This window comes from Sander vitreus, chromosome 20 (assembly GCF_031162955.1).
Source record: "Sander vitreus isolate 19-12246 chromosome 20, sanVit1, whole genome shotgun sequence".
Taxonomy (NCBI): domain Eukaryota; kingdom Metazoa; phylum Chordata; class Actinopteri; order Perciformes; family Percidae; genus Sander; species Sander vitreus.
The window spans coordinates 24,003,619-24,026,437 of NC_135874.1; the positions used below are offsets into that span (position 1 = coordinate 24,003,619).

Consider the following 22,819-nt stretch of genomic DNA (forward strand, 5'->3'; position numbering starts at 1 on the left):
TTAATTTAATGAGGGCCCAGTTCTGCCCCCCCACCCTACCCTGGGCCCGGGACAACAGACCCGTTTGTCCCCCCCTATCGGCGGGCGTGCATACTGTGTATAAGAAAAGCTTACAGCCTTTTCCATCAGAATAAATTCACAAACATCTTTCCCAAAAGATATTTTCAGAAAAATGTACACACATGTCTGAGGAATTGAGAAAGGAGAAAATAACGACTGAAGAAACGTTTGTTGTTCAGCGGTTATTTACACAGATTGCTCAAGATGAATTCCAAGGGTCTAAAGTAAGAGACAAGAGAGATTTGGTGGTCTGCAATCAATAAAAAACTCTTGACATGATGTCCATTATGCAACAATGGTCTAAAAATGACCCCTTGCTAAAAATGCCAAACACGCAAGCTGCTATAAAAGGAGAAGGCATGCATCAGATTTTCCAGACAAATGCATCAGCACATGCCGGCAATAGTTTGAGAATTACTTTGATGAGTATTTTTCAAGCTTGTATCAGGAGACCAACAAAGAGAGTTATGTGATAACATAATATTTACTGACAGCAGGAAATATAACTCCATATAATTCTTAAGAACAAGTAATAGGCTGTGTTACAGTAAGCCATTTTTACACATACAGTCTATCCCTGAAATGTTCAGGTTCCTTTTAATGTTTGGAATGTGTGCTTATGATTCAAGTAGATCACAAAAAAAACCAACATTACTTGTCCCGCAAACTTGTTGAATATTAAATACATTACAAGAACATGCCATGTTCCTAAAAGTAATAAGAGACGTCTTCCGCTGCATACACGTGCAGTACATGCAGCCTTGCCCCATCTTCTTCTTCTTCTCCCTTGCACCATCTGTTGCCTTGGCATGTGTGAAAAGGTGCAAGACGGAAATGTTCCTGAATGTAGTGCATGTATGTGTTCATAGTGAAAATCACTAGTGGGGCCAGAAAATAGTCATTTACCTGGTGTGGTGGAATTTCCAGCTTTTGAACATGCTATGTAAGTTGAGACAGTGGTACCCCAGGTCTCATTAAGGTTAGTCTCGCATTGCCAGACCTTCCTCCACAGCGCTGCGAAGGAGGGTCCGGCTAGTCCACACAACATTCCGGGATGGGAGAAAAACGTGCTCTGGTTTATTGGCATTTCTTTAAACCAATCACAATCGTCATGGGCGGTGCTAAGCGCCGGACAGAGCCCCGGTGCCTCTGCTAAACAGCCTCGGTGAAGGAACTTGTTTGTTCATGTGTACGTTCAAAAGTAGTTTTAGTCGTGCAACAGAAAACTCAGATTGGACAGATAGTCTAGCTAGCTGTCTGGATTTACCCTGCAGAGATCTGAGGAGCAGTTAACCATAGTCCTCAGAAATCCACCGGAGTTTAAAATTCCAACACAAAAGGTAGCAGAAGGTAACGGACATCCGGCCATAAAGAGTGACATAAGGCGGAATTTCCAGCGGCAACGGACCCATCCCAGAAGTGGAACATCGTAGATATAGACTACGTACCGGTAAGTGTCCAACATAACCTCATAATCTTTGCAGGCAGAGGAGTACTTCAACTTTGTGCCTCCATAGATTCAGGGAATATAGGCAGCTGCATGATAAGGGAATGTTTTGTTTCAGGACTGGCCCCCTTTGGAGGTCAGTGGGCCTGCCACACTTTTACATACATTATTTCCCAAAGAGAGAGAGAGAGAGAGAGAGAGAGAGAGAGATGAACTAGGCTTTCTGTGTATTAGGCACCTGCAATATCTTTGTTTACATTGAAGGTTCAGCTAAACTTAACGCCTCCAGCATGAGTTTAAATACACGTTCAGGAACACACCACACTACTGTGTAATCCTAAATTCTCTTCAATTGGGAATTCATTAAATTCTCCTGTGTAATTCATCAAGGTCTCCCGAATCTTCTTCACATTTTGTAATGGGTTGTGCTGCTCCTGAGTTTTTCCTTAACACCTGGAACTATGTTTTGCAAAATGCAAAGCAAAGCTACTGGAGGAAATGTGGCGTTAAAATGTATCAGTTAATTTTGACAATATTGCGACATTTAAATACTGACAAGAAAATGTCAAGTTCAAGCATTTCTTTTTGCACTTCCTTTTTATTTCATCTTTCCCTAAGTGACCCCTTTGACAAACAATTACTTGGCAAAGGCGTTGCCATGTTATGGGATGTTACGAAATATTAAATAAGCCTTTCTCTTCCTATTCTGGATTGCATTTTACATTAAGATTGCCTCATGGAAATAGTAAATGTTATTCTGCCTGCAGTGAAACAGAACTCATTACGCGTGCAGCAAACACGGCACAGCAAAGCATTTGTAAACAAATCATTCAAAAGCATATACTTCTCCATTTCATATTTGCTTGACTGCTGACAGATTTAATCACTCAATCAATGTCACTTCTTGCTTATCCCCAAATCCATCCCACAATGTTACTGGTCTTTGACTCTTGTAAAATCATTGAACAGTATTTCAGGAATGCAGACTGAAGTTTGATATGCCTGGGCCTAGCTAGCATAACAGAGGGCAGAAGCCTCAGAGAATAACACATAACCAAAGCCTTAAAGAATTCCCTGGGACACAGCTACTGACCAGAAAGCTGTGCCCTGGAGGGGAAGGCAGGAGAGCTGCTGAAACCCCAGACGTAAATAGCATGGACACCACTGCTGACTGCCTGAGATAGACACTCAGCACTTTGGTTAGCGCTGCTTCTGGCCATAACTGAAATTAGATTAAAATATAACTATATACACAATGTACTTATACTGAAAGCGATATATATATATATATATATATATATATATATATATATATATATATATATATATATATATATATATATATATATATATATATATATATATATATAACGTTGTACAATTAGACTTGCAGTTTAGTCTGGAAGACATCTTGTCATTAAAGCTGCACTAATCAATATTTTGTTCTGTAGTGAAACAAATGACTATGAGCCTTATTTTAACGATCTAAGTGCATGGCGCAGGTGGGTGTCCAAATACAATTTTGCTAGTTTGACGGCGGATAAAAGGGTCTGTGTGCCGGGCGCATGGTTCAAAAGGGTTGTACTTAGTGTCTTCATTAATTCATAGGTGTGTTTTGGGCGTAACATGCAATAAACCAATCAGAGTGTCATCTCCCATTCCCTTTAAAAGCCAGGTGTGTTTGGACCTTGGCTCATTGCTATTATGATGGCAGATTTCCACTGTAATATTTTTATTTGTAATCTTTTGCATGTTGGTGTGCTGCTGCGCTTCCCTGTGTGTGTGTGTAACAAGCATAGTGTGCGCGCGCTGTGCACGAGCCTAGGCACATTTTACTAATTCACTGTTAAAATAACAATGAAATGATGCGCTATTGAATTTAGACCAGGTTTTTGTTGGTCAATGGCGCGATCACTTCCCACTGCCTCAAGATAGCAATATGCCCAGAATGCACCTGAACACACCTCCCTGTAAGACCAGCACGCCCATGGGCGCAAAGATGGGCGCAGGTGCATTTGCTATTTCCCGGGCGCTGGACGGGAAATTGACAACTGCGTCAGTCTTAAACTAGCAAAGACACTTGCGTCGGGCTTTGCGCTGCGCTGCGCCGAGTGCAAGATAGAGCCCTCTGTGTAATTATGTGAGAGGAATCATTAGAGGTAAACCCACAGCGAATTGGCATCAATGCTGTAGTTTCCCTGAGCTCTACAGTCCATTTTAACATCTTTCAGCTCGTTGTTTTTATTTAGCGGCCCGCAACTTTACTGTTTTGATTCAGTCTCACAGCTCTCATTAACCCTGTTCCAAGACACAGCAGAAAGGGAAAGATCTATGCTTTTAACTCATTCAACATTTTATTGATGAGAATAATACCCCCAACTACTAATATTGTCAACATTGTTGTAATTATTATGAGAGAATATCTCCTTTTTTTTAATCAATTATTTTATCATATAAATTCCAGTCTAATCTCTTTTTATTTATTTTTTTATTTAATATTATAATTTAATATAATGACTTGACTTGACTCGTTGTTTTGCTCTGTTGGCTACTGGAAAGCATGTTATTTGTTGTTTCTAATATAGCAAAAATAATTCACTTTTTCTCTCTTTCTCTCTTCACCAATCATTTGCTCTTCATGTGAAAAATGAAAGTCAAAAGTATGGGCACTGGAACTTATTGCTTCTGCTACATTTTTAAGACCAGTGGTGACATGGTAAAAATAGAATACATACACTCTACGCGCTAACTTACATGTATAGGTCATTGCATGGGCTGACTTTCACCACAGCTACCATAATAGTTATTCACTCTGAAAATAACTTTCTTACAACCCTTCCTTCTCTGACTCGAGCACTTGCACTGGTGTTAAAAATTAACCTTTCCCAGGCTGGCTCAATATAGCTACGTAAATGTGGTGTATGCAGATGTAACTGCAGCCATCTCCAATGCAGTTGAGATGGTAAGAACTGAATATGAAGGTGGTGTTATGCGTATGCATCTTTTTGATGGTAACTTTGTATTTGATGTGTTTTTTTCTCGCAATAAACATGGTGACCACGTTCCCAGTGTTCAAAACATGATTTTCCATCCACCATTGGGTATGTATATGTGTATGCATATTTCATGTGTGTGTGTGTGTGTGTGTGTGTGTGTGTGTGTGTGTGTGTGTGTGTGTGTGTGTTTGATGACACTCAGTGGCTTACAGTATAAGCAAGGTATCAAAGCAGCAAAAGCTTGTCTCTAATCGTCCTTTTGGTTAAAGGAGCATCTCGGCATTCTACCACTAAGCCTCTGTGGCCACCCTCAGATAGAACTCACACACACACACACACACACACACACACACACACACACACACACACACACACAAATACAGAGCAACATATCATCCTATGGAATCTATCTAACCTCAACCACTAAGCCACAGAGAGGCAGCTACTTAACTGAAGCATCATCTTCCCCTACTCTGTAATAATGGCCTGGCCACCATTCTGTTTGAAAGCAACGCCAAAATGCTTTTCTAAGGGATTGATTAGCCAGGAGCTGTGGAGGGTACAGTGTTTACAGCTTGGTAGACTTGGGTTTTCTGTCCATACCCACACATGCATATAAATGACGGCACACATGCAGAGAAACGCAAATACTCCCACAAACTGCTTGTGTACTGCTCTGCTTGGTTGGCAGGCTACTGTTGGTGCTGTAAGCAAGTAGTGGCAAGTACTGTTAGTGTCTGACCCACCTCTGTGCATTTATCAAATGGGGCTGGAGATGAAGAAGATGAGAAGTAAAAATGTGTGATGAATGGTATTCAAGGGTGACTGGGTAATGTGATGGCAACATGTGCGACATCTGTACAGAAATAACGACTGTTCCTCCTTCTCTCTGCTTTTCCTGTTTGGATAAATTTTCAGATCGCAACCGCATGACCCTTTGGCATACTGCAGCACGTTTGATCCTGTTGTAATAGTACATGTATTGAAGTGGGTACTGGGTTGTCTTGCAAATATCCAAACAAAATCACAACCACAAGCTTAACCGAGCAGTTTTTCAGGAGAGCGCTGCATGCACTCACAAACAGGCTGAAATCCTTTGACACTGAGCACACCTTTTTGATTAACTGCCAGGCCAGCGCTTAGAGACAAAGGTGTCAATTGTTGGCAAAGATGACTGAAAAAACTGGTTTTTGAAATGTACTTAAAGCAAAAAACATCAACCTTTATCAGTAGCCACAGTATTTACTGTAACTCACTCCTTTCAGAGTTGAGAAAACATGTATTGTGTGATGTGTGTGTTTGAGTGTATGCATGCACGCATGCTTGCACATGCCATTATGTGTACTCATTATGGTGACAGTTCCATTTTGACAATTACTTTTTCACCTGATCTTCCTGTGAACCCAAGGCAGGAGAGAAGACAGATGAAAGAGGAACAAGCGTCAGAATTGCGAGAAATCATTTTTTAAGAATCTAGGAATCTACTTTTTATTTAATTTGCTTTGCCAAAGGAAAGAATTCAGTGTGGTTTGCATGCATGCACAACTTTGTCACAAGAGTAAAAATGTCTTGCATCCAGATTTTGAGCTGTTTCCGTGTGTCGGACTCATGCAGTACAGTTGGTTGCCTCCTTTGGGGTAAAACCACAACTATGTCAGCTACAGCTAAAGACAACACATGGACCAAAACAGGATATTAAAAGAAAGTTCACAGCTCTCTAACAAGCCTTGTCCAGCCCTTGGTTGGTGTTTACTGCATGCACTTTTCCGTCAAGGAAACAGATTTAACTACACTGTATAATTGTTTTGTAGAAAGTGGACGTGGCTGCCTCCTCCTAGGAACTCATGGGCTCAAAGGTTGCATTTTGTATGCTTATGCATGGCTTATACCATGTGATACAATCTTTAAGAAAGAGAATGTCAACACAGGGTTGTCTAACACCACTGTGCAATATTCCAGATGGCATACTGTCACATCACTGCCACCAGTGTCCACAAGTGCAAGACAAAGTACTCTATTTTATTTGGTCCCACTGTAATGCATGTGGTTCATACTGTGGAGCCGGTTAAGATATTGGCAACCATATGACTGAACATATAGTGACAGTACTCCTTTCTGAAGGACTTTCTGTGTAAAGCATAGACAATACAGAGGATCAGAAATAACACTTAAATTCACATGCAATATCAAAAACAAAAAAACACAAAGATATAAGACCATGGGTGAAAACATTTAATAACCTATTCGATTGAACTGAAAAGCATCTGTTTTCACATTTAGATTATGTGGCACAGAAGACTTTATTACTTTTGCTCTCGGCTCCAAGGTTCTGCCAGTTGTAGCTTGATAAGTCAGGTAACCTGAAAAAACAGCTTTTACTACTGTAGTTCTATTCTCTGGGCTAATTTAGCAAAATTACCTACAGCATATTTGTCTTAACATGCATCTGGTAATAGCTGGTGTGCAAAGCTGATGTGTATCAACATGGTTTACAACGAAACTGAACTGGAGTCTGTTGAGACAGTTGTTCATATTCTGAGTTGCCCACGAGCTGCGGACCTCCTATATGGCTGCCAGAGGGTGTGTTACAGCCTGTGAAAGCTCTGTGAAGATGTTGCTTCTATAAAGTTGTTTTTACTGCTCCAGGGTTCTACTAACATGGCTTTTGTTCAGCCATGCAAGGCTAGCAGTACCTGCCTGATGGCTGCTCGAACCAAACGTGAACGCAAACATGTCAGCAACAATCCTCTGAAAGGATGCACTGTCTGCTTACAGAGCCCCTGCCTATTGTAACTATCCCAAACACACACAGTCTAACCTGAAGGGATGAAGGGTTTTTGTTGTCCTAATAAGTTATGGGTGGACTTCATACCTCATTTTGAAAGTAATAAAAATGTTTTCTTTGGGAAAAGGACAAGTATGTATTAGGGTAGACAAAGGGGACAAGGCTTTCATTTGGAGTATTTAGATTTTAGATAGTTTTGGTATATAAACTTGGTATATGATTATGTACACATTTAAATCAAACTGTGCAAGCACAGACACGCACACGCACACACACACGCACGCACACACACACACACAAACACACACATGGACAACAAGAAACCACACAAGAAGTATTTTCTGTGGCACCAAGGAATGCACCGAAACAAACATGATACATTCTCCTGAATGCCACCGTGAAACCATGCAGTCTTCCTGGTACGCTGTCTGGTGTGCAGCTTGGGAGTAGTACTCATGGTCGGCTATATTTGGGAGACATACAGGGTTCAGGTGAAATACCAGAAACAGAAATTGGAAATAGGGTCAAAGCCACTCACCATCCCCCACCTCCCCTCCTCCACCCTCATTCCCAAATACATGACATGGCTCTGTTTAAATCAGCTGATAAGTTCATTTCTGTTCCATATAAGAGAGAGAGCATGTTGTGCTTTTTCCTGGTGGATGCATGCACTTTTATTTTCAATTTGTTTGATCTTTTCCGCCTTTAATTTGACAGGACAGCTAGGTGAGAAAGGGGAGAGAGAGGGGGAAGACAGGCACGGACGGACTCAAACCCTGGACCTCTGCGTCGAGGCATAAACCTCTCAGTATATGTGCGCCTGCTCTACCCACTGATCCAACCCGGCCACAGATGCCTGCACTCTTATATAGCCTCTGCCAGTGTTCTTTGTAAGCATCATACTGTGCAGGTAAGAGGTAATATAAGTGGTATTATTAAAAAACTGGCAAAGTCAACTTCAACCACAACAATGAAAGTGGCAAGACAGGTGCAATATTATTTGCGTGTCTGTGTGTATTTGTCCATGAATGCAAACAGGCTTGTACCTTGAAAGACTACCGCATTCCACCTCTTTTAGCCTCACATCATGCACAAAATACACACACACACACACACACACACACACACACACACACACACACACACACACAAAGTTACGTTTTTAGTTTATTTTTAAAGGTTTTTATGCAACATCTAGCTACTGTACCTACAGACACAGCAGGTATGTGGTAGACACAGCATTTCTTATTTTCTAATATATCTATCAATCTGTCGATTGTGATTGCACCTATTATGAGAAACTGCCCTTACTAAGCCAGTAACCTGCCCTTACAGTATATGTGAGGAGTGCCTACACTGCTACTGAAAACACTTCTGAATGAGTCACTGAACTTGCAGTGACCTTTTCTCTTAGATATACAAAACAACTGCTTAGTAGAGACTAACACACATCAGAAGAACATAATACAGCTATGAATCCCTGTTTTATTACAGCATTCTATTACAGCATTCTCTGAATTGGCTCTTACTCCTACCATCAGTCATTTGTGAAAAATAAGAGAATGAGAAGGATAGAAGGAAAGATGAACCGTCTTCAGAAATATAGACGATCTTTGTCGGTGGAGGTGACCACTGTCACCTAGCAACCGACTCAAACAAACATCAAAGAGCCCAGCTAACCAGCTACAAGTGACACCAACAACACACTAAGCAACTTCCTTTCCATTTCTAGCCTAAAAAATGGTGAAACAGACGATACAGATATATGGTCGCATTAAACCCACTGAGAAAACTACAACGGTAAGTGGACAACTAAAACAACATTTAAACTCAACTCAGTGAGTGAATAACGATAGACAGGATGCTTATTAAGCTAGCTAGCTAGCTAATGGTGGCGTTTTTACTAACCAGGCCTCTCCAAGTACGAAGCACGCTGGTTTATATTCCTATCACGGTAATTATCCGGCATTTTATCACAAAACAACAGGTTTGGCCTGCTAAAAACACACTTGCCTCGACATAATACTACTCAAGTTGTGTTAACGTTTTTTACAATTATCATAATGTTTTCACAACAGACATGTCATTGCAGGATAAATCATTGAAGTAATCAATAACTTACAATACAGTACCAGGGCCCTGGAACTAGCACACCTGAATGGAATGCAATTAATGTTTTTACTTACACCTGTGCTTTTATTGCTAAGACATGCCAAAATATATAATATAATAAAATCGCACTTTATTTATCTACTGCTAAATGGGTCTTTTGGAGTCCAAAACGTGTTATGTGCTAAAAACAAACGTGTCCTCCATTTTATTTGTGGAAAATGGAGATGACGTTTTCAGACCATATTTGATATTAAAGTGGTTGTATTAGATTCAGTTCAAGAGGTTCCCAGTGACAACCAATGCAGAGTTATCCACATAATAAATGTGTATTCTGTAAAGATATCCAGCAAAATTAAATGAGCACAGCTACCTCCTTGGGGCTTTTTTATTTTATTTTTTTTTTAGATCTGACAACAATGGTGGTCAGTAGGCAATACTGCTGACTGAGTGACAATCCAATAATTTTTTTTTAAATCTTTTATTCCTTGAACCCTGGGGACTTGTAATTGCATCAGTGGAAACATATGCCAGAAAATATGTCGAGAGTGCAGTTGTTTACATTGACCCAGCCAGCCTTACTTTAAATGTCCTCCAGAGTTAGAGCTCTTTCTATATTGGTTTAATGTTCTACAGTCTCCCCTGAGGCTTTGGTGAGCGGAGGTTAAATTGCAGAGCTTGCCTACAATGCACACTGATCATGGTTGCCTGTTTCTATTGCGTTCCGCAGGATATACTTCATAAACTCCAGCTTTTTCATTTCCAAACCACAAGTGGCCAAACTTATATTCTAGACCTAGACATAATGTATTGTTTTTTTTGTGTTTAAATTGGGCTGCATGTATGGTACCACATACCCTTAACAGCATACAAGTCATACAACATAGGAGAACTCTTTCAGAAGAGTAGATTGGATGCCTATATATGGCTACTCTCAAATACTACACAAATAATCTCTTGTCGTGAATTAACCCTCTACTTTGCTCTGTGATAATAAACAGCAGTCTGTAAGCCTTGCTCCAATGTAGGACTGACTCTACTGTTGTCTCTGGCTCCCTCAGGTGTACTCTGTGGACAATGATGAGAAGACAGGTGCTTCTTTGGAGTTTCTGGTGCGCAAGGACTTGGCTGATGGCTTTGTTAACAACAAGAGGGAGTGCTACAAGTTCAGGTAGAGTGTTAGGTAGCTGTATTTGTATCTTTAAAACCTTCCATATGCTTCATTTCACAAATTAGCCAACTAATTCGGCCTAAGTAAAGTTAACTGGTGGGGTCTTTAAATTCCACTATAATAATGTCCTCTATCTACAAATGGCTGTACTTCTCTTAAAGGCAGTGAAAGCTTTTATATTTGCTGTTCTAAATACCTTAGACAGTGTCTCACTTTCTGTGACCCATTTCTGATCTGTTTAGTCTTTAACGTAAAAAACAGCAGCAGTTTCTTTATAGAAATAAAAATAGCGTCAATAAGAAATTGAACTGCATTCAGTCTACATGCAGTGGCTTTATACTGTCAGTATATTTAGCTACAGTCTTAAGTGAGTGCAGAATTCCCAATCAATGGCCTTCTCTTGTGTACGCTAAAATTGTGAAAAGCAAGAATCTTGTAGATGAATCTTGTAGAGTGGTGTAACTGTAGAGTTAGGAATACATAAAGATAACATACAACATAGAGGATGGTGTGTTTCCCACCAGAATTTACGCTCTCAAAGCTGCATGAAAACTTTTCCCATGAATAATTCATCCACCAGTTCTGTCAGTGCAGAGCCAGAACATCTGTTTAACGCTGGTGGTGAAAGCTGCAGCCTTATATACCCTCCGGGCAGGGCCCATGCCACGCTTCCAAGCCCTAAATTCACAGTTAGGGAGTCAGAAAGCAGTGGACACTGAGAGCCTTTAAACAACCACATAGTCTTATAATAGCCTGTGGAGGTTCCCTTGTGCCCTTATAGAAATACAATTTCCACATTTTACAATCTTCCTGGGCGGATTTCTCATCTTTCTGTGGGATAAAACATGATAGACTGAGGCTGCGTTAGACAACAGAATGACTAAACTCCTCCTCATCCACTTGGGGAATTAAATAGACTGCTTTTTTTTTATACACTACTGCTGTGGTTAATTGTGTTTAGCCTTGGATGTTTGAGATAAACCAGCAACGTTTACTTACTACAGTATGGTAGTACATGAAATAATAGCTAGATATTCTGACCTGTTCTGTTCTGCCAAATGTGTCATGGTGTTACTGTCTTTGTTCCTTTCACTTTTGTCCAGGTTCCTAAAGTTATTTGATCAAGCTGCCAAACAAGAAGAGATATTTGAAAACATTGCCAAACCAGTTGCAGACAGGTAAAATCTTACTGTCATTGTGTTTCCTGAAATGACACATTTTAATAAATGTTTGTATTAATGCAATGCAATGCAATGCAATTTTGAAAGCTTTTATAATTGCTTCAAACTCTTTGTCAACCCTTAAAACTACAACTTCTGATTTATCCCATTCACAAATCACTGCACACCTGTGCCCAGCACTGCTCATCTCTCCATGTCGGGGTCAGGCCACACAGGCTTTAGCCGTCCTTGTTGACAGGAAGTCCGTAAAGCTCTGCTTTCTTTAAGATGGAAATGGAGGGTGTCTGTGATTTTTGGCGTGCTTTACATACTTCAACCACTAAGTGGACTGAGCTGGCAGGCAAGATGGCACACTGTGCCATCGTGAGTGTGAGAACATTTTCAAGCCACAACACAGAGCTATACTGTAGCTGCTCACTCATTTTGAGCTGTGGTTTAATTTGTCATGCATGAGGGCCACATTCATTAGAGTAACCTGCTGAAGAATCTGGCCCTGGAGATCAACAGTACAGGTCATTTTTCAGTACTATTCAACTGGATGGAAAAAAGGGGATTAATCTGGGCCAGTTTTTAAATGTAATATGTATTTTAAACATTGATAGGCCCAGTATGTCTGGCCGATTTGATTTGTTAGGGTCTAGTGCATAAGCATGTGTTATCATTCTTTATCACTATAATAGACAGGATCACAGTCATTTTAGCCAATAGAGCCAAAGTTGATGTTTAAATAATGATCGATGACTGAGCATGATGATTGAAGGAAGCAGAATTCCCTCTTGATATTTTCAGGAGTTTACAGTTAAGTTTAAGGATCCACCTGCTTTAGAAAGAACTGTCTACTAACGGTCTACTATGGTTGACCAGGTGTTCTAATATACAACTCCACTGGTGAAAGTGGAAGCTTTACAATTGGACATCAGCATACATGTCATGTCATGCATGGTTTTTAATTCTTGATTTAAATGTAGTTAGATTCTACACTTTTATAAAATAAACACAAAACAATGTGTTGCATTTACATTTCATCCTTCCATCTTCAAATTGTGAAATTCACTTCCTTGCTTCTTTACCTCTGAGATACCTCAACACACAATTTTCACTCCGTTTTAACAAAAGGGAACTCCAAAAGTCTCATTTCCATCAATAAGTTAGTGGTCATTTTTGTCACTGGAACTGTGCGGATTAGGCAGATTAGGAAAACCAACATGACATGGTGCGAGGGCTGCTGGTGGTCGCAAGGGTAAACACACTCTGCAGCTTGCAGTTCGGTGTGTCCCCCCGTTTCATCTTTTCCTTTCACATGTTGGAAAAAGAAACCTTAGGTATTGTCTTACTGCAACGACATTTCATCTTTCTTACTTACTTTCATTTACGGCTACACAGAGGAGGAAAATTAAACTGAGAGCTTCTGCTTAAGCTTCCCCACAGTAAATCACCTGTTGAGCGTTTGATGGTTATTTGTTTGTGCTTTAGAACGTAATCGTTAAAATAAAATTTTATTTCTCTTATTGGCACCGCCATGCTCTCTCTCTCTCTCTCTCTCTCTCTCTCTCTCTCTCTCTCTCTCTCTCTCTCTCTCTCTAGCTCGCCTGCGTTCGACACACTAGACTCTGCAGTCTGCAGTTCAGTGCGATCGCTCGATCCATCTCTCTTTTTCAAAATCTAACTTTACTTCTTTTTTTGTTCTTCTTTTCTTCCCAAAGAGACATCAGCCAAGGGGAGAGGGAATTCACTTGGAATTTCCTGTGAGCACATATTAGCTGTGTTGTTACATTATGTGAACAAAGTTCTTCCTCTCCTCCTCCAAACGCTGTCCTCCTGGCTCAATTTTGCCCTACCACCTCCATTCCTCTCAGGCTTCTTAGTCACAGCAATAGGGGCTATTTGTGGAGTCCCACAAGTGCTGCGCATTATCTTTGCTATTAGAAGACATAAATAACATGGTGAGTGTTTGTCTGTGTCTGTGTCTATGTGTATGTCTGATATATTTGATCTGACTCACACGGGTCCACTGGCTTGGACATTGGCTTGGAATCTTTTAACTGTTCACCCTTTGTTGTGGCAGATGGTAAGCTTCAGGTTAAAAAGCTCCACTTATAACCAGCCTATGTCTTGCCATATCAATTTGAGCATTAGTCTTTGATATGACTATAATGTCTGCAGCCCAGAGGACACTAGTCATCCTGTCAAGCCATGAACAATCTGTCTCCCCAATCAGACATTTTTAAGTCCACTGTCAGTTCCTTGCACCCTCTGCATGATGCCTGTTTACACACTGAATGTTCTGAATTCCACAAAGTTTGAACCTTTTAAATCCAGTCTCACCACAGTGACTAAAAGAAAGGAGGGGATAGGGGGAATAATTCTGCCTGTTCAGCCCCTATTTCCTATTGAAATATGTTGCCTTCAAACACAATCACAGGAATAGGCCAAGACATAGGCCTCATATCCTTGCTACAAAATGTATTGAAAGATACTGAAAGGCACTATAGCTGGGGCTGATGTAGACTACGCTATGTGAAGCCCACTTAGTGTGCAGATAACTATAAAGCTTATGTTGATATTGACATAGTCCCAGTTAGGGCAGCACAATAAAACATTTTTTTTATTGTCATTGCGATATCAACTTGCGCAATAAACACATCACAAAAGACTTTTTTTGAGTTAGTTGAAAGAGTATCAGTAGAAAACTGCACTTTTTACTATCAACGTTTTTTTTTTTTTAAAAAGGAGCATTTTCTTTCAGTTCGATGTTCATTTTGTTAAAAAAAAAAAATCCTTTCTTTTTTTTAATTCAATACACAATTTGTTGTATTTTAGTGTTATACTGAAAGCAACAGGCAAAACTGAGTACATTTTAATATCTGCTTTATTTATCGCATATGATATTGTTATCGCAATATTCAACAACGTTATCGCAGATTGCGTTTTCCTCATATACTGCAGCGCTAGTCTCAGTTACAGAAGCACTCCCTGGTCTCAGTTTTACAACCGGAATCAAAATGTGGGCTCACAGACTCGTTTTCCTAGAAGCCCCTGTAGTCAGGAAACATTTCTTCAGGTTTAGTCAGGAGTCACTTTGAATCGCAGCAGTTTCACTGTCACCACACTAAAACTCAGTTTCATTCACGCAGGCGACCATCCTCTAAGCTAACAATATCTGCCAGGTTGATGTTTTAGTTGGTACTCTGTCATACTTGGCACACATCAAGTTTAGCCAAAAGCTCTAACTCGTTTACTTGCACACTAGTCTCTGTCTCTGCTGTGGTGTAACCGAAACCAGTCATTTCAACCCCAACACAGTAGTTTAAAAAACAAACCAGCATTAATAGCTCCAGTAGAGGAAGAGCCAACATAATGATGTTGGGCTGGCAAGGCGAACCCTCTATGTGCATAGTAATCCCATTTCACAAGGCTGTGAAACCTGTAGCCCAAGTTCAAAGAAGAATGATGGTCTGTTCAGTTTTATCCTTAACCCCCATTACCTCAAGAGATTGGACTTGCTGCTTCTTTTAAAAAGAACAGGAAGAACATGGATCTTCTGGACGATGAGTTGCCAATCTCCAGGAAAGCTGAAGTGTAAACAGGAACAAGCATTGGGAAACGCCCAAGCCTCAGTGGCAGGGCCGAGGCCGCATCATTAGCATTGACATTAAACTAAACACAGAGCCTGTGTCTTTTCTGCCCACTGCCAATCACTGCCATGACTCATGCCAGATTAAATGGACGCCCAATGGCTGTCCAACCAACCACCATTTTTAGTGGACCAAGTGTTTTATATAAACTGATATGCAGTTTTTTCCTTTACCCTTCTCATGCAGGGTGTGGAATTGTTCAGTACACAATAATGGAAACCCACACACTGCTCTAACACTGGGTTGGCAATTCCATTAGAATAAGTGATAGGCTTATAATATATCTTGAAATATATAATGTCAAGATATAATTTTCCTTGCAGTGCACAGAGTTTATCCACACCTTTGATCCAAGCTCGGGTGTCAGAGGCCCCTATGTCATTTCACTATTTCTTCCCGGTTTATTTCCAAGACTACAGAACAGATGCTTTTTTGCCAATTTATCCTACCTCATATGAGTACCACTATTTTGGATGTTTTCATTCAAACAGAACTAGATACTATTGGTTTCCATGGCCATGTGCATGTGCAAAAGGGCAGTTCAGTGCCAAACCAAAATTTACCAGGCCCTGCCTAGTTGAGTGGGTTTGGGCCTTTTCCTTCACTCATACTCTGAGACATTCCTCCCTCACCGGCAGATGTCTGTCGCCATAGCAGTACTCTGGTCACTGCCATCTTTTCCTGGGGATTTAACGTGTCAGATTCAATTCACTCACACTTTTGGTGTCTGCTTCGGGATATACTTGACAGTTCCTTTGCACTCTTGCAAATGAAGATAGTGATATTATAGGAGGCACACAATGCATTATTTACAGATAAACCGATGCATTCTGCAAGTCATAACATGTTTATGTCAGTAACACTGTATTTCTAAAGAAAAAATAGACAGACAACTGTTTATTACCAGCCACGACAGCGATGCTGGTATTAGTTTCACCTTGTGAGTCTATGTGTGTGTGCCATCATGGCAAAATGGGTCCTGGAGACACCTACTATAGCGGGGTCTACCACAGAGGCGGTTTTGAGTACTGGGCCCGTTGTTCATATTTCTGTCTGCAGACAGATTTTGTCGCCACCGTGCAAGATACAGTCACGAAACATTACAGATGTCTAGTTGAGATCAATATAAAGGTCCAAGATGGGTGTGGTCCGAGCAATAATGCCAGAAGTAGGGAAGGCGCCACTCCCCCCCGATTTATGCCCCTGCCCGGATTTGGCATCACGGCTGGTGTGAACACATCGCAAGTCGGTCTCTAGTTATGTTCCTACATCCAATCTGTTCGTATGTTCTAATGGACTTACAGTAACATAATCTTCCATGACCCAAGTGCTGTTTCGAGAACATCTACTGTACCGCCGGTTTGATTCCAGCCAGGGACTTTTGTTGCATGTCATTCCTCTCTCTCTCTCTCTCTCTCGCTCTCTCTCTCTCTCTCTCTCTCTCTCTCTCTCTCAATCTCTCGCTCTCTCTCTCTCTCTCAAACTCTCTCTCTCTCTCTCTCTCGCTCTCTCTCTCAATCTCTCTCTCTCTCAATCTCTCTCTCTCTCGCGCTCTCTCTCGCGCTCTCTCTCGCGCTCTCTCTCGCGCTCTCTCTCGCGCTCTCTCTCCCCTGTTTCCAGTCTGCCTCTTCTGTATCAACTATCCAATAAAGGTTAAAAATGCCTGAAAAAATAATCATTAAAAAAAATTGGATGTGGAAGAAAGGAATTTTAGTGAAATTAAATCTGATTATCTGCTTCATATAAAATATGAAAAATAGATAATATTAAGTGTCTATTCTTTATCTCTTTGGTATTACCATAGCCTTTATGTTATATTGGTGTTCATGAACCTGTCGGCTAGCTAGCTATATTTATGTATTTATTTACCCATTCTAATAATTAGTTTTTCCATGTTTGTAATACATTCATGGAAGTGCAGGAAATCACTAACTTATGTAAAAAAAGAAGGAGCTTGTGGAAAGCAGGTACAAACAAAAAGTCCTCACAAAATAACTCCTGCAATAAGCTTGACGCCACAAATCGATATGGAACAGTATGAGGCTTCTTTACTGGTAAGATTACAGTAGATACTGTAATGTACGGAGTTAATTTTGCTAAGGGTCAACCACTGATCTCAGGTAAGTGCTTATTAGGGCTGCACGATATGATGAAAATATGCGATACTCGATAACGTTGTTGAATATCGCGATAACGATGTTACTTGCGATACATTAACAGAAAGTGTTCCTACAACAAAATTGCTTGTTGAATAAAAAAATAAAAAAAATAATAATAAAACATTATTTTATTGAACAAATTGAACATTGAATTAAATATAAAAGGCACCACTGAAAAAGAATGAAAGTTATATTTTAAAGTGCAGTTTTCTACTGATATTTTCTAATAACTAACTCAAAAAAATCTGTTTTTCGAGCTATGTCGCAGCCTTTCGCAATGTGTTTATTGCGCCAGTTGATATCGCAATGACTATTTAAAAAAAGAAAAAAAATATATATATATTGTGCAGCCCTAGTGCATATACCTTGAAAGGTTTAGTAAATATCAACCTTTTGTGTTTGTTTTGTGTGTGTGCAGTGTGTTGGCTGGCTATAATGGCACCATATTTGCCTATGGCCAGACAGGAAGTGGGAAGACCTTTACCATCACAGGAGGGGCCGAGCGCTACAGTGATCGTGGCATCATTCCCCGCACCCTCTCCTACCTATATGAATGCTTCACCCAGGTCAGCACAGCAGGGTTAGCTTGTTTTCTCATTAATTTAAGGTTTCAGTTTCACTGGTACAATAAGGCCACACACATTGATACATACAAGAAAAATGTAAAATAGTACCCTACTGTCTCTCTCTGCCATCATTCATTTCCCTGTGCTGCAAAGCATCTAAATTAAGCCCTAAGATTTCAATCCTTATGCACCCAGTCCAATTTTACAAGCTCTATTTTATGCTCCACAGGACAGCAGTATGGTTTATACCACACACGTCTCCTACTTGGAGATTTACAACGAGATCGGATATGACCTTCTGGATTCTCGACATGAAGGATCTCGACTGGAGGACCTACCGTCAGTATTCTTTTTATTACTATAACTTTTACTACGCTGATGCTACCGACATCCACTTACATTTGAAAATGTCAACAATTACAAAAGTCTTATAGTCAGGACATGCACTCATAAGTGATAGATATACTTTGTTTGAGGTTAAAAAGACCAACCACCCCTAGTTCTATTATTCTCCTAAACACTTGAGGGTTTAGCCAAGCCTTATTCCTGAACGGACAATTGTCAGCCTGGCCTAGAGTCGTTGTGTGGCGAAATATGGAGACTCTAGTATTTACCACCTCACTACGAACTGCCAACTGACATATTGAGACTACGGGACAGCAATGGATGTGGTCGACCTGTGCCAGACTCTGCCACCGGAGTGGAGAGCAAGAAGGTCATGTGGAGAAATTGTTTTTCATAGCTAGTCACTGCTGCAGCTAGTCTAAGGGAAATTCTTTTTTGTGTCCATCTACAGTACCTATTTTTCTCACTCTCTCATTGTGGTCCTTTGTTGCTTCCCTCTTTGCCATGCCCTGTCTTTGAAACCGTGTCTCTTCCACACTGTTCAATCCATTTCATCCTGCTTCATTTCTACTTTGTTTGTGTCCATCTTTCATTGTAATTATAAATTCCATCTGTCTGGAGGTTTGTCTGTGTATGTTCTTATTTTCTTTTTTTGTCATACTCAATACTTATTCATCTCAAACTAGACTTTGGTCTTCCAGGCTCAACATCGTCTTGGTACATCATTTTGGTGTGTGTCTTGTATTTTCTTGTACAAGTTCCATTTAAGTTTCTTCCCTCCTTTCGCAGAGGATCCAGCTCAAGGTTTAAATACCCACAAATCACAGTCTTCTTGAAATAGACAGTGCCCGTTGTTAACCATGCTGTGGCCACACTTGCTGATTCAAGAAGAAGCTGTGGCACTGACACATTTCTCTCTTTAACTGTTGGTCTGCTTCTGTCTTTCACTGCCTACCCCTTGTCGTCTTTCTAACATTGTTGCATTCATTCTTTTTCTTGTTTTACTTCTTCTTGTCTCCATTTGTGCATTGTTTTCATCATGCATTTAGCAATCACAGTCTCATTTAAATTACTAAAGTAAATTGCATCTTAAAAATCTGTAAATTATCTTGTAGATTAATTCAACAACTACATCATTTTTTGTGTAAAATACAACAATCAAATCTCTGAGTCAGTGGGAGTGTTTAGGAAAATAGCTGCCATAGTACAGGCCTTTAATCACATTAAGATTGATACTGTTTTATCAAACAACCTCAATTACCTACACATGGTAAAATAATTCTCCACATGTGTTCTCCAGTCATTCCACCCTCTTTGACATCTTAATCCAGTAGCCGTACTGTCACAACCCTGGTGGCGTGATGGAAATGATCTGGTAAGATCATTGGAGTCATTTCAACGCCCCATCTGTCCAAGCACACTGTGTTTCAGAGGGCTTGATGTGGGCAAGAACCAATCACCTGTTTTTAGAAGCAAGCCCTGTCTGTTATCAAGTTATTAACCCCTGAAAGATAAAGCACGTGTGTCAAGCCCATGATGACTTGCAGATGTGGTTTGTTTGGATTTAGAGCTGAGCAAGGCCGAGGCGATGGGAGGGAAATGGATGACGTAACTGACATAATTAGTTTTTCATAATTGCTACAGTGTTGGATAATTTGGGGCTTGACTGGATTCGTCCCGCTTTGTCAATTATTCCAAGTTAATTTATTATGCTTGATTTTCCTTCAACATTTTTTTCCTTCTTCTTTTCTTAGAAAAGTAGTGATTATGGAAGATCCAGATCAGAACATCCATCTCAGGAACCTGTCACTGCAACAGTCCGCGAATGAGGAGGAGGCTCTGAATCTGCTTTTCCTGGGTGACACCAATCGTATGATTGCAGAGGTAAGAAAGAGGGGAAACGCATGCTTTCACTGTGATTCTCTACGAACAGAAATGTTTGACGTTACTTCCACCTTTGAATTCATACACCATACATGCAGTGTTCTTAGTCAGGCTTGTAGTCAGTATGCAAAAATACATTGGGACCACTCCCAGGGTAAGTGGCATGAGCATGAATTGTATTATTTGTCCACAAATGCAATATGCACTCTAAAGACCCTTCTAAAATATTATTTTGGTCCCCTGTGGCCCTTTTTTACCATGTTTCTTCCAAGTAAAACCAAGCATTCTCTCTGTAATTTCTGTTTATGTTGCGGTGGTTCTTTTCTACACTCAGACACCCAGACTCCCCACGCTGATGAGACCTGTGGTGGGTCAGCTTTTGCTTTGCAACCTGAGGTTTGAAGCAAAGGGCTGATCTCACCTTGTTTACTCTTATTGCTAGTTTGTAAGTAAATAACAGGCAGTAAAAGTGAACTGGATAATCAGGTTCCAATCAGGCTTGCTTTTGATTTTTGTCGAGTATTTCAAAGTCAGTTTTTGATGTGGCTGGGAGTTGTCCATGAAACGAAAGACTAATCCAAAGGAAATAGTTATGGGAACCTAGATGGAATTTCTCCGGATCGTGGAAATGGGTTTAGTAGCTAGCACAGTCACATAACTTTTGTAGTGTACGAGAAAACGTGTCAACCAAGTACTACACGTATTCCACTGAACATAGTCCATTGCACACTCCCAGTGTCCCCTGCTGTAAAACCTGGGGGTATGTTTCAGTGAAAACACATTCTCGCATGTTCCATTAGTCTGTTCATTACTCCAATCAAGGCGTTTCACAGTTCAGCGGGGAGCCCACAGTACAGTCCACCCACAGACTTTTGTGAACTTATCCTCTCTGTAACTTCTTCACAAGTAGATTTCTCTTGAGCCCCGAGCAAACAAAGAACCGACAACTACAGAGTCAATTTGTCACTGCCAGAATCATCCCAGAAGTCCTTGGTCCACATAGACTTCATATAAAGTTAACACTAATGCTTTCTTTCTTCTCTTGCTCCCAGCCATGTGGCTAAAAGATGACACATCCATTCAAGCCAGACTCAGAAGTGAACTCATGAGCTCACTCGCTTTGAGACTTGGCAATCCCCTCTACACTTTTATTGGACAGGAAATAAAATGCACCTTTGCAACTCCTCACCCTTCCTTCGACCTCACCAGGAAACATTTCCTCTCATCTGGTCTTTTTTCTGCGTTCCTTGTTTCACTTCCCTTTACATGTGGGGGTTCAGGGCCTGGATCTTTCTCCCTTTTTACATCCTAACTGCCTCTTGAACTTGTGGGGGTGCATAGCAGGTGGTCCGAATGAAACTTCACTTTTAGTCTTTTGAATCAGCGATCTCTAAGTGTTTCAGGGTTTGTAGCACCAGATTGCCCCTTTATGCTGACCCACCGCAGCACTGTGTGTGGTCAGCATGTGGTGCATGTAAGATCAACATGTGGTCAATTGAGAACACAGAAAAATAAAGGAAGTGTCTCCAATGAGATGGCATTGTCCTGCTGTTTTTTTCACTTCTAAGACATACTTTAATGTCCCTGTGTGGACACCTTTTCCTCTGTAGACATGAACACGCAGTCTGTAACCCTCGAAATTTACATACTGTGCGTGATGTGCTGTTGTCCATACTCTTTTATGCCAAGACTTTTTCTAGGAATTCAAAAGAAACCTTTATGTCTGGTGATATCTAAATGAAGTTATCGCACACAATGCATGCACACAACTTGGTGAGGATCCCTCAGAGATAAGAGCCAACAGTCACTTCTTATCTATGGACAGCTGCTAGTGTAATGCTTCTAACTGTCTTCCATGAGTGCTGGTATCTATTTCCGCTGTATTACTTGCATTAACAGTCACTTATATATCGCACTTAGTAGAGATGCACCGATTACAACTTTCTAGGCCGATTCCGATTTTCGATTTTCTTTGAGTTAGGCCGGCCGATACCGATTTTAGCCGATTCCGATTTCATTTTTTCTAACCACTTTACAGCACACACAAATATTTATTTTCTATCTTTTCTTTAATAGAACATTTTGCATAGAACATATTTTGAACAGATAATGGATCACTATAAAATAGAACTATATAAATTACTCCTGGTGTGGGAAATTCACACACATCTAAAGTCCAATGTTATGGAAGAACCATTTCCTTCTTTTCACATCCAATATCCAACTAAAAAAAATGTGATTTTTTTTTTTTGGTGTCGTCCCTCCACGCCTTACTTTTTCCTTGCAGGTGTTGCATATTGCAAACTTGTTATCTTCTTCACACACGCTGAAGAATTTCCAAACAGCTGACATGTTGCAGGTTAATTCACGAGGTTCCCTACATGTGCGAGAATAGCGCGGACACGCGCTTCACACCGCAAGCGGGTACGCACAACACACGGCGGAAAAGTTGAGAGAAAGGAAAAAGAGACTGTGCTGTCG

At 40.5% G+C, this 22,819-nt stretch overlaps 1 protein-coding gene across 1 annotated transcript in view; it reads left to right on the forward strand.

Annotated features, from left to right (window-relative positions):
• The first annotated feature begins 9,028 nt into the window (after positions 1 to 9,028).
• kif6 (kinesin family member 6) overlaps positions 9,029 to 22,819 on the forward strand; it is a 69,894-nt gene continuing 56,103 nt past the window's right edge. The window contains exons 1-6 of the mRNA XM_078278268.1: positions 9,029 to 9,088; positions 10,459 to 10,568; positions 11,672 to 11,746; positions 17,962 to 18,109; positions 18,339 to 18,448; positions 20,209 to 20,338. Coding sequence (XP_078134394.1) covers positions 9,029 to 9,088; positions 10,459 to 10,568; positions 11,672 to 11,746; positions 17,962 to 18,109; positions 18,339 to 18,448; positions 20,209 to 20,338 — 633 coding nt within the window. The remainder of the gene's footprint in view (positions 9,089 to 10,458; positions 10,569 to 11,671; positions 11,747 to 17,961; positions 18,110 to 18,338; positions 18,449 to 20,208; positions 20,339 to 22,819) is intronic.